Raw genomic sequence first — 12,310 nt, 5'->3', positions numbered from 1 at the left:
GCGCTCCGCTCACCAGCGTTGAACCGAAGCCATGGCGGCAGGGGATCCAGCTGTGCTCCAGGCACCGTCTTGGAAGCAAAGAAACAAGCCCCTGGTGAAGCGCATGGCGACTCCAGGGAAGGCAGTGATCCCACCAGGTGCCGCGAAGACGTTAGATCCACACGGTGTGAGACCTGGTAGCGTTGAGACGGAAAGAATCATCACCGTCTTGGATGAGACAATTGCCAAGCTGGAGATGAGCCGTTTGATCCCACATATTATCGACTCTCTGGACGGGTTTGCTGATATGCTGGGACCTGAGATCACAAACGTCCTGGTCGAGCACCAAAAGCTTTCAAACGAAGTGGAGCACCTGCTTGCGAGCTCTGAAGAAGGGGACACCAGGAGAGCTGAGGAACAACGGGGCCGTCTCTGCTTGCTGGAGCAACGTCTGAAACGTTCTGTTAGAAATGTCCTGAGACACTTACTGACCAACCCTTTGCTTTGCCAGGCTCTGCGCCGTGAAGACTGGGCGAGAAAAGGGTTTATCAAAGCCTTTAGGGAGTTCAGGAACTTCATGGTTGAGAGACTCCTGACTAGTCCAATGGAGGAGGAAAAAAAGACTCACTTGATGGAAAACATCTCCCCCTGGGTTAAGGAAAACACTGAAGCAATCACAGCTTTACAGGCAGAATTGGCAGCAGCAATCCGGACTCGAGAGGAGCAGGTATGATATTGTGGGAATATGTTTTCCAACAAAGCGTTACTGAAGCAAAACTTTGGTACGCTAAAACCCGGTCCTTTTCTTGCAGTTCCTGAAGAGGAAGCTCCAGAAATTATTTCTAAACCAGATCCTAAATGTAAAGATACTATTTTCATTGTGAAATATGCTCATTGCGTGCTTGATTTTATTATTATTATTTTTTTTAATCCTTGAATTTGGCATGTTTGGAACCTGTTCTTATCAGCCAAGTTGACTGACACGAGTCACTGAGTTTAAAAGGGAGCTGCAGGACAGGCACAAATTGCTGTGGTAGTGTTTTGGCAGGGGTACAATGCCAGCTGCCAGCGCGAGACTTCATTAGCTGCTGCTGAAATGATGAAAAGTCATTCCAGGGAGAGATTGCACGGATTGAAATCCATTTTTACTATCTGCTCTGCCTTCACTCTTGCTTAAAACCAACATTTCTGTGACTTCCAGCTCTGTAATACCAGCTGCCTTAGAGCATTTGTGATTAATATGCGATTACACCAATTCTTTGTTTTTTCAGTGAAGGCAACTGAGGTGCCGATAAGGAAACGGGCATTTCCCAGGCTCCTTCTGTGAGTCCGTGGGCTGCGGCAGCATCCAAGCCCCTGAACTCCTGAGAAGCCATCCTTTGTTTTGTCCGTATGCTTTTCTTTCTCCTTCCTGCAAGAGGGGCCGGAGGGGAAGGTTTTGTCTTGTGCTCGCCGCGCTGAATGGTGCTAACGGAGACAAGGGCCTGCTTTCCCCATTCCCTCCGCTCCTTGGAGAGCTGTGAATCGAGACGCTTGAGATTTTTCTGGGCAGTTTGGCAGCTTGTCCAGGGCATCACGAACAAACGCGTTTCCCTAGTCCCAGCGGAGGATTTCTCTCGCAGGCAGCACACTGAGCCGCGTCCCCCCAGACAGTCCCCCTGAGCCTAATCCAAAGCTCGAGGGAGCCCCGGGGCTCGCTCCAGTGGCTCTGGTTTTGGCTCTTCTTTGGCAGCGCCAGGGTGTCTCAGTATGGTTTGTTCGTTCTCTTCCCTTTATCCCCAGGCTCCCAGAGGAGCGGTGGGGGAAGATTTCAAAGCACCCCGTGTAAATCTAACTCTGTTCCCTCGGCCAGCAGTGGCAGATCCCGGTTGCTACCAGATCAGCAGGGCGTCTTCTTGGATCTCCCCCACCTTTGCGAGGGTGTCTTACTTCTCCTGGCCACTTTTCGCCTGACTGGCATTACTCGATGGTATTTCTTTCTCTTGTTTTCTGGGTCTAGATTCGCCGGAAAGACAACGTGATCAAAGACCTCGAAACCAGCATGCAAGACCTGGCCAAAGACCACAAGGCTGGCATCCGGCGGATCAAGCGGGAAGGAGAAAAGCGGCAAAAAGAGGTGCTGCAAGCCTCCCAGGCCAGGTGCGCCAGGCTACAGCAGGACGCTCAGCAGCTGGAAGCACAACTCAGTGCACTCGTGCTGGAGCACCAAGCGTCAGAGCTGGCTCTCAGAAAGGTAAATGGGAGGAGAGCTCTGTGACAGGAGATTGAAACCCGTTTGTAGCGCCATCAGGTCTGGCTGCTGCAAGTCATTTACTCGGTTCCCGCTAGTTCCTGGCAGGATGCACGTGGTGTTGGCCGGGAGGATACCTGCTCTGTCCTCATGCTCTGCTGACTCCAGTGGAAAGCAACCCTGCAGCGGCAGCAGGGAAGCAGCCTGCTCACAGGTCCTCCTCCTGCCTGCTGACCTAGCTCTGGAAACACCTTGATACAGCGCCGCGACACTGCGTGCCAGGGAGGTTGTGGGCTAGTCAGAGGGCAGAGCTGCAAGGCTACGGCGGGACAGGCAAGGCCTATGTCGAGAAACAGGGGATTTGGCGTAGGGTAAGCAGAGCAAAGGTGCTACCGGCTTTACCTAACCCATCATCTTGTAGAGCTGGTTGTCGTACTCCCAGTGGAGCGCAGCTGGTCTTGGGAGCTAAGCGGTTCCTGCTCTGTCTGGCCCAAGCCGAGGGGCCAGGCTGGGTTGAATGAGGGGGAAATGTGATTTATCACAGCGCCGAGCAGATACAGGAGGAGGAAACAGGAGCAGCAGGCAGGCGCAGGCCCCAGTATCGTCAGCTCTGCCCTGAGCAGAGCATGCTGGTGACACAGGGCGCAGAGAACCTAGAAGGGGAAAAATACCATTCTCCCCCCACCCCCCCCGCCGCTTTTGCTCCCACTTGCTGTCTACGCCAGACACGCCCTGGCCTCCCAGGGGCAGGACAGCGCACGCGGGTGGTGGGGCAGCTTTCAGTCTCGCCTTGCACGATGTGGAGCGAAGTGGCAGCGGGGCTGGGCACTGCCGAAGCGTCCAATGCAAGCTAGAGCCACAGTACGGAATCCCACAGCACCCACTTACACCTCCTTAATGGAGTGGCTTTGTCAGGCAGTTTCTCCGGAGGCTGCAGGCCCCTGCAGTGCTGGTTGATGAGTGGCTCGGCCCATTCCAGTGCTCAGGCACACCGATTGCTGACCGCAGAGGTCTCCTTTCCCCCTCCTTAGCACCTGCCCTAGCCCTGGGAGGCCCAAGATTGTGCTTGTGGTCTAACTAGCTGAGGTGTGACCTCATGATGACCTGGGAGCCCTTGGGACATCCTCCTGGGTCAGTGTCATACAGGAAATCCTGTGGCACTTGTGATGGGCTTTAGCTGACCTTTCTCTTGATGATTCCACAGAGCTGAGAAAGCAGCTTGAGGTAAACTGCCCGAACCTGGTTATACTGCAGGATGGCCGCTGTGAAACTGTTCTGCAGCTCGAAAGATCTCTTCTTTCTAAAAGGCACCAGCTTTCGAGTACTTTCTGTCCTGCTTTCATGTTCCTGTCCCAGTGAACTGCTGTTCTCTCTTGCTTCGGTTTTAGGGTGGTTGCCCCAGTTTGTCGATGACTTGCCACATTCCATCAGACACGTTCATTTCCTACTGCAGGATGCACCTTTCCGATGTGTTTCAAGCCCCCAGCTCCATGCTGTCAAGCAAATAAGGCCCTTGTGGCCTCAGGGAATGTGCCATGAGAATTGCCAACCCAGGGCGAACGAATTATGTGGCAGCTGAGGGAAGTTTGCCACAAGGAGGAGATGTTATACCCCAATACAATGATGCTGGGGCTCAACGCTGTTTTCTAACTCGGCTACTTTTCACCAGGCTTCAGGTGCCTGCAAGGAACCTATCTCGTTTTGTGTTTCAGAGGATCTGCAAACTGGAGAAGGAAATTGTGAACTGGATCCAGATATATGACGAAGACATGGGAGAAAAACAGGTATCATCCGCTTGAAAGTGCTTTGCTCTCGTGTGAGGTGATGTGTTCAGGTAGATTCCTGTCCAAATGGACAGGTGGCTTTTACCCAGGAGGCCGTGGAAAGGAAAAGGACAGCTCTCCACCCAGAAGAAGGACAGGCTTTAGGTCTCTTTGTCCCGCCTATGTCGAGGAGTTCTCGGCTGCTTTGACTTTAGAAAAAGTTACATCCACTGCTAAATCCCCCAGTATCTGGGGGCAAATGGGTTGCCACGTCCTGTCAGACATGCCCACCTGATGGTAGGGAACAGGTTTTTCAGTTTTGCTTCAATCTTATTAGCCCTGGTGTCCAAATCATGCTCCTGTTGTTTCTGCTGCCCCCCTTGAGAGAGGTGCCAAGTGCTGAGAAACCAAACAGCCTGCATACCGCTGCCTTGGCACCCAACTGAACCACGACAGGCTGGGAACCTCATCAGCACCCCCCAGCCTTGCCTCTGAGAAGGGCTTAGTCGCTGTCCTGCTCTTGCCCCGTTGATGGAGATGGCCAAAAGCTGCTGGATTACTAACAAAGCAAAACGTAGGGAGGGGCCTAGAAGCTGGCTGCCAGTTGTGAGAAATGCCCCCGCCTTGTCAGGTGTTTAACAACGTGCTTATTTTGGTTTCCTGCCCGCTGGGTGGCACCACGTCGTGGCAGGTTTGGGGCAGAACTTGCTAAGGCAGACACACGTCCACGCTGCTGGTTCCCCTAATCTTCCACCCCTCCGCGTGGCTTCCTCAAAGGCGTTAGGAAAGGCATCGCCTGCTGCCGAGCAGCTGCTGGAAGCGCAGTAACACCATTAAAACTACCCGTCCTCGGCCTTTTCCAGGCCGACGCGGTCTGGCTCTTGTCACGCTCTCAGCCGTGGGTAGCGTATTAGCTGGGCTTCAGTGCCGCTCGTCCGAGCGGCTTCTCAGCAAAGCTCTCAGCTCAGGCTCAGCCCCACCCCGACTGCAGCGATGTCCTTTGGCCCAGAGCACCTGCAGGAGCATCTCTGACCTGCGCGTGTGCTCCCTGGTGAGAGTTCCCAGCGGAGGGTGGGTGCTGTTGGCAACACAGGGAGAATGATGAGAGGATTTTTCAGAGCAGCATGGAGGTACTAGGACCCGGCATTTAATGAAATTCCCTGGGTACTGGGCACATGCCTCCTTTTCTGACTCCCTTTGGAGAGGCTCGGCTCAGCTCCCAGTCGTGGTTCTGCTCGGCTTCGGGATGGGTTTAAGAGCCCTTACCCAGGGATGTACAGGGAGGAGCTGCTGAATGCCCTCAACATTGCTGTACCTGGTGTCTGCTGTCTTGCCAGGCCAAGTATGAGGAGATTCACGCTGCCTACGCCAAGGAGAAGGCCCAGCTGTCCCTGCTGATGGAGAAACGGGCTATGCTTCTCCAGGAGTATTCCCAGATTCAGGAGAAGAAGGCTTTGAAGGAGATGACCACCAGGACCCTTGCTGCCATCCGCATCCAGGCCATCTGGAGAGGCTACTTGGTCCGGTCCCTCCTCAAGGCAGAAAGGAAGAAGAAGGAGGGCAAGAAGGGCAAGGAGGGCAAGGAGGGCAAGGAGGGCAAGGAGGGCAAGGAGGGCAAGGAAGGCAAGAAGGGCAAGAAGGGCAAGGAGGGCAAGGAAGGCAAGGAGGGCAAGGAAGGCAAGAAGGGCAAGGAGGGCAAGGAGGGCAAGGAAGGCAAGAAGGGCAAGGAGGGCAAGGAGGGCAAGGAGGGCAAGGAAGGCAAGAAGGTCAAGGAGGGCAAGGAGGGCAAGGAGGGCAAGGAGAGCAAGAAGGGCAAGGAAGGCAAGGAAGGCAAGAAGGGCAAGGAGGGCAAGGAGGGCAAGGAGGGCAAGGAGGGCAAGGAGGGCAAGGAGGGCATGGAGGGCAAGGAAGGCAAGGAGGGCAAGGAAGGCAAGAAGGGCAAGGAGGGCAAGGAGGGCAAGGAGGGCAAGGAGAGCAAGAAGGGCAAGGAAGGCAAGGAGGGCAAGGAAGGCAAGAAGGGCAAGGAGGGCAAGGAGGGCAAGGAGGGCAAGGAAGGCAAGAAGGCCAAGAAATAAAGCACAAAATCTATGCTTCTCCTCCTGGCAAAGCTGCTGATTCTGCTGGGACTGAGCTCTTCCAGACAAAAGCATTAGATTTGAGAGAGCATTTGCATTAGTGCCTCCAGGGCTGGGGCTGCCTCTCCTAGCTGGAGGATATGGAAGCAGTGGCGTGAAGACATGTCACACCATTTTAGGTTTGGCTTTGCTACCTCTGCGAGGAGGAGGACGTCTCCTGCTGAAGGGACTGGGCCAGGAGCGCAGGTTCCTGGCTTGTCTCCTTGCCTGTGGGTCAGGGCCCCACTCTGCTCTTACTGAAGATGGCAGTCAGATCGTTCCTGGGGGCAGGCTGAGGCCCTTCATCTGACAGGGCTTCTGCTTGTGTGGATTGGAGAGACCACGTCCGTTTCTACAGGAGGGAGCTGCAGGACCGTTGCTGACCAGTGAGAGAAGGGACACGGGTCCTGGCTGGGCACCGCCCGCGGCAGTTTGCAGTTTTTGGCAGGGGCCATCTGTGGGACAGCATGTGGGACAGCCCAGCTTGTGCCTTGCTCCTGATAGGATTATGAGAGTGCCTTTACAAAAATATAGCAGCAGTGACCCAGGCTGGTACAAGACACCACAGACCTAAGCGATGAACAGATAAGGAGGAGAGTGTTTTTGCAAGTACACGGCACTGTTTATCCAGAGGAGCCGTGTGTTTATGAAGTAATCAGCAGGCCTCGTAAAACAAAAGGTGCCGTATATCTCAGCAATTAGTGAATCTCAACCGAAACCAAGGACCCGACTACAAACCTCTGTTGGGTAAGACAACTTGCAAGAGAAAAATCATTCAAAAAAAAAAATTTCCTGGAAAGTTTGAAGGGAAGTTTGAACTTTTCCACTTTAGGAAACAGTGCGCAGGCTTAATAGACTTATTAATATTATCTTCTCCGCCCAGGAGGTGCACGATGACATGCTAATGAAACACACGGTGCGTGATGCAAAGGGGGGTACGCGTTAAGGGGTAAAAATGTAGCCTCTGTAGTAGGCGGATCGGGAAGTCTGTGCCTTCCTAGTACCTCAGCCCACGGGGAACGGGAGAGGGTCCTCTGCGGCCGGGAAATTAGGACCAAAAGGGGGCTGCGACCCCAGCAACTTGGAGAGACCCCACGGGATCTGCCCGGCGGACTCTCCCTTTATTCGAATAAAGTTTCTTTTACAGGACTGCTCTGTCTCCTTTGTGAACACGGAGCGCTGGTGCCAGGATATTCCGCACGCTCCCAATCCCACGAGTCGCTCCCTCAGCCAAGCAGCAGCCTGCGCCCTGTTTAATGCAGAGCCCTGTTTTGACAGCGTGCTCTCCTTGGATTGTCCAGCGCCTGACGCCCCAAGAGCTCGCTGCAGCCTTTCCCTTTCACAGGGGCGCAAGCCAAGTGTTTTTACTCCCTTGGTCTCCTATTTTCAGCGGCTCTGTAGCAACTTCATACCACAGAGCTGCTCACTAGGACTGAAATTGGGCGCAGATACAGTCACAGACAGAGTGCTGTGTCTTATTTGTTTAATTTTCGTGGGAAACTAGGCTGTTCCATGTTACCGTAAAGGCCCGGGCACCTCCTCTCACATATCCTTTGCATTTAACGATGCTGGGAGCGAGCAGCACTTTGGATCCAGACTCCCAGTGACATTTCTTCGCTCACTGACTTCAGTGGCCCTTCCTCACAGCCTCTCTTTGCAGGAGAGGGCAGTGAAGCTGGCTGCAAAGCCCAAGTGCCACCAGGCTCCAGTCCTCGTCTGCCCCTCTACCTCTGTTCAGAAATGGGTCCCTGTAGCAAAAGGGCTGAGATGCTTTTTACCATCTAACGTACGCCAAAGCGGAGAGGGGGCATTTTGCTGAGGACAAAGGGTGACTGGAGATGTTCGAGGGCTGAGCTCGCTGTGAGGGGGAGATCCCACAGCAGCGCCCCAAGCAGCAAACACAAGGACCTGACAGATTTGCCCTTTACCAAACTCTTTGTTTGGTTAAAAGTCCGAGGGTCGGTGTGACACGTCTGTGCTCAATATACATCACAGGATTTTTGCCCTCCTATGCCCAATCCACTGCAGGGGCCTATGCCAAGCGGGCTGGAATCCCTAAGGAATCACAAGGACGGGAGAGGCAGGATCAGATGAGGCCCCCCTCTCTCCTTAGACGTGGCTGGAGGAGGATTGTTCCCTCGTTTGCGGCCACAAGAGAGGCCAGGATCTGCGGAGACTTTTGGGTGTTGGCACCCAGGTGGGTAGTTTGGGGGTGTATTTGCATCAGCAGGGATGCTCTTCAGTTTACAAACACCCACAGCCCTTCAGTTCTTGGCAAAAGGTCTGGGCATGCTTTTCGATTAGAGGAGGTTGGGGTTTGTCAGGGGCTGCTGGACGCTGCTTTGGAGGCTTCCCTGTCTCAGAGTTTGTCCAAGAACTCCAGATGTTGCCTCCAGATGTCAAGCCCTATCTGGAGAGGCGTTCAGCTGGGTGGCAGACTGAGAACACCTTCCGATGGGACGACACCAGCATTTGGAGCGCAAAGTGCTCCCGGCCTCTTTCCAGCGGCCTCGGTGTCCGCTAGCGCCAAAGGTGCTGGTGCTCCTGGCGCGGTGCTCTCAGGGGCACCTCTTTAGAATGGGAGGAAATGGCCAACTTCAGGGGGGCGCAAGAAACCCTCTGCGGAGCCGGGGCTGGAGTTCGCCCGCTTCTTTCTTTCCCCGCCCGGCGGGGCTGCCCCGAGCGAGCAGGCAGGGGTGCCCGTGCAGGTGACGGGCGAGCCGTAACGCGATCAGGGGGGATCAGAGCAGATTAGAGAGATCAGGGAAAGGCGATCCCCTGGGGCTGGGAGGGCGGGGGCGCGAAAGGAAAGGGCCTCGTACACCTGGGGACGCCTGGAAGGGCTCGTAAAAAGCAGCACCGCGGGCTGGCGGGGGGGGAGCAGGTGAGGGGGAGCAGGGCTTCTCCTCATGGCTGGCGCTCGGTCACCCCTGCTGCCCGGCTGCAAAGAAGGGGTCGGTGCAGCGAAGCTCCAATACGCCCCCCCGGCCCGGCCCGGCCCGTGTCGTGGGGCCGCGAAATGGCGGCGGGGGTCAAAATGGCGGGGGAGGGGGGCGCGGGCTCTTCCCGCCCCGCCGCCAGGGGGCGTCCGCGCCGCGCTGCCGCCTCACGTGCCTCCCCTCCCCCTCCCTCCCCCCCCCCCCCCCCGCCTGCGTCAGGTGGGCTACAACTACCCCCAAAGCCAGAATCGTAAGCCTACCAACAGCAGGAGACCCACTTCTTGCCTAAAATCGATGTGCTTTTGTAACCTGGTTGTGCTGCCTTGGTGTTTTTACTGGGCAGGAGACCAGAGGTTAAAAACATTTCCAGTCACCGTGCGTGGAAACGCGAGCGCTGCGGCGGCGGTGGGCGAGGGGAGAGGATGGATGGCCTGGGATGGTGTGCTGGGGGAGGCAGGGGGCTGTTCCTGGGGGAAGGCAGGCAGTTCCAGCACTTGGCGGTGGCTCCAAAGGCTCGCCTGCCTTGCTTTGCTGTCTGACGTGGTGGTTTTCATACAGACGGGCTGTCGGTTCAGTGAGGAGGGGATCGGGCACACGGACCAGCGGCTCTGAGGGTCGATCCGAAGTGATGTCGTGTTAGTAGGTTCTCTTGAGTTTTTTGTATCAGCTGAGTGGTCAAAACAGAAACCTATGGCTTGTAGGATTTTGGTGCTTTTCTCCTTTAGGAAGGATCACGTTTCTTCTGGTCGCTTGGAAGACAAGTGCTCTGTCACCTTCAGTATTGTGGAACGTACGTTGGCTGTATTTCAGAACGTGGAACCGATCCCTGATATTAAAGATGGTGAGAGCTGTATAAAATAATACGGCTTTAAAGTACCAAACCCTGTGAGCGAGGACTTCTCTGTAAAAGCTATGCAAAAGCTGTTATTCCTGCTGACACAAAGTTCGTCTTCTGCTTTCCTCTCTGCTACAGCTGCTGACATGTAGCCTGAAGCAGATCCCTGAGCTTCATCTCACTGTCAGGTGTAAATATAAACTCCATCTCTCTTTGAAAGAGAGATCTGGAGCCTGGGGTGGGACCCCAGCGAGTAAAAGGTCGGAAGCTCAATGGTGCGTTTATCTACTTAGAGTTGTTTAAAACTCCTCCAAAACTCAAGCCAAACGAACGTGCTCCATGACCAACAACCCCCATGAGAATGTAGTTCCCTGTCGGTAATTCAGCTAATTTACTTGTCATCCTTTTCTGGTGTGCTTACGCTCTTCAACTCCACGCCAGATCTGGACCAGCAGGGCTAGGTGGCTTGAAAAGGTTGTTGAAGTTTAGCGCTCCGCTCGTAACCGTGTCAGAATATCTTTTTTTCTGTATTGGTGCCCAGTCTGTCATGAACAAACAAGTGGTTTTCTTCAGCAATTTAGATTGGAATGACTGGGTTTATTTTAAGACAATTTGACCTGTTTTAGTCTGAAACGACAAACAAGAACACCGAAGGAAATTATTCAGAGCAGCATGTGAAGGAGTTGAAGCTGCATTACTTGGTGAAGCTTTCAGCCAGTGCTGACCTGCAGCAGCTGCTTGGGAAAAGTGATGCTGAAGGTTTTTGTGCCTTTTTTTCATTGTTGGGCTGGATGAGAACGGAGTTAATTTGGTTGTGAGCCAGGAGTACAGAAATACGGTCTAGAACAGGTGGTAAAGTTTCTCTTAAATGGAAAAAAGCCTCCGTGATACTCCTCAAGAGCAACGCTCTTAAAAAGCAGCCGTGCCAACCCATTGAGTGTCAGCTGAGCTGGCTCATTGCAGAGCGTACCTGTGACACAACCTGGGCTAAACTGGCATTTTTACGTCACGAGGACTTGTCGCTAACTGGCAGGAGCAAGGAAGCTCCAGGTATGGGGCTGTGCGCTGTCCCTGACCTCTTCTATGCGAGCAGGCCGCTGGGCAGCATGCGGACAGCTGCTTGTTTGACTGCTTTGCAGAGAAGTTAAGACATAACTTGTATGAAGGTCTCTTGCTGTTCTACGAGCCACGTGTCGTACTTTCTGCTGGGTCTTTGTGCTCATCCCAGCTCTGAAGGTGCATGCCCGAATGTTCTGTCTCTGCCCTTGCTGCTAAAGGCTTTGCAGGTTAAGTCATGCCCTTGCCGGTGAATTGCTGCGCTCGCCTCGTCTCTGTGGCTTTTGACACCTTTCTAGCTTGAGTCTGGAAGGTGGCTGCCCTGATGCACAACCTGGATGATTTGGCTGTTGACTGTTCAGGACTCGCTTGGTAGAAAGTTCATTTTGCTAAAATCGTCTTAATTGGCAAAACTGCACCGTGAGGCCCAAGCGGCCTCCTTGTGGGTATTGGTTTAGTTCCAGGTTGCGGCTTTTCGTTCCGTTGGAATTTCCTGCTGTTTGCTGTTTAGCTTACTTTAAAAACCAGCCTGTCACGTTGCTTGGTGGTGACTCCTGGTAGGTTTTTTGTCTGTGGAGCTGGGCTCTCAAAAGTCTTGCGCGGCCTCTCGGGAGCTCCCGTTGCAAGGGTGTGTGGGCGGGCGGGCGCGGTGCCACCCGGCAGGAGCAGCTCGGTGGGGTTTTCTTGGGCAGCCAGGTGCAACGCCTGTTTGCCGCCGGCTGGCATTCGGACATAGGGGCAACTTGTAGCAGCTTCTGACGGAAGCCACCCCTGTAACTGCCCTGCTACCAAAACCTTGCCACGCAAAGGTGTTGCAGATGGCAGCTGTGATTCTTCCTGAGCAGGCGTGAAGGTGTCCTGTGAAGTGCGGTGTGGGAGGCTAGTACCTAGGCTGGGCTGTAGCCAGAGGAGCACGAAGCTGGTGAGCGCGGAGAGCAGGTCTCTGACCATGCGGAAGCAGCGGGGATATCTCCGCATCAAAAAACCTCCGGGCACCTTATCGCACCGCTGAAGTTTTCCTGCGGCCCAGGACACCAAACCACCGCTGGAAGTCTGCTCTGAGCAGCCGGGACGTTGGCTCCGAGCGGTAACTGCCCCTTCCCTGCGCGGGAGCGCGGGGCGAGCGCCGCCCGCCTGCGGCGGCCCGGAACGGCCCCACCCCCCTTGGGTTGCCTAGCAACCGGAGGACTCGGGCGGGTGGGCCGGGTGGGCCGGGGCCAGTGGCGAGCGGGGCCCGGCCGGAGTCGGAGCGAGCTGCAGGGACTGGAGGCAGCCCGGGACCGGCATCCCCCGAGAGCCGACCCCCGAGATACCCGCGAGCCCCGGGATTGCCCCTGGGCCGCCGCGTCCCTTGTGTAAGAGCAGCCGTGTCCTTGCTAGAGCTCAAAGCGCTC

At 55.0% G+C, this 12,310-nt stretch overlaps 1 protein-coding gene across 1 annotated transcript; it reads left to right on the top strand.

Moving 5' to 3' along the window:
- The first annotated feature begins 31 nt into the window (after nt 1-31).
- On the top strand, nt 32-12,275 carry LOC147414271 (dynein regulatory complex subunit 10-like). The gene is made up of 8 exons (XM_086474417.1): nt 32-706; nt 1,979-2,212; nt 3,922-3,993; nt 5,310-5,631; nt 8,450-8,565; nt 8,663-8,808; nt 9,751-9,866; nt 12,094-12,275. Exons 1-8 carry the CDS (start codon nt 32-34, stop codon nt 12,273-12,275), a joined length of 1,863 nt encoding a protein of 620 aa, XP_086330543.1.
- The last annotated feature ends 35 nt before the right edge of the window (nt 12,276-12,310 follow it).

The sequence above is a fragment of the Leptosomus discolor genome, chromosome 16 (genome assembly GCF_034619465.1).
Source record: "Leptosomus discolor isolate bLepDis1 chromosome 16, bLepDis1.hap2, whole genome shotgun sequence".
NCBI lineage: Eukaryota > Metazoa > Chordata > Aves > Leptosomiformes > Leptosomidae > Leptosomus > Leptosomus discolor.
This window is presented reverse-complemented; position numbering and strand designations above follow the sequence as displayed.

Excerpts from the sequence above, each read along its gene's own strand:
- LOC147414271 (XM_086474417.1), top strand. The coding sequence starts at position 32 with ATGGCGGCAGGGGATCCAGCTGTGCTCCAGGCACCGTCTTGGAAGCAA. Across the intron at positions 3,994-5,309 it reads AAGACATGGGAGAAAAACAG|GCCAAGTATGAGGAGATTCA; the intron begins GTATCATCCGCT and ends CTGTCTTGCCAG. Across the intron at positions 9,867-12,093 it reads GATCCCTGATATTAAAGATG|CAACCGGAGGACTCGGGCGG; the intron begins GTGAGAGCTGTA and ends TGGGTTGCCTAG.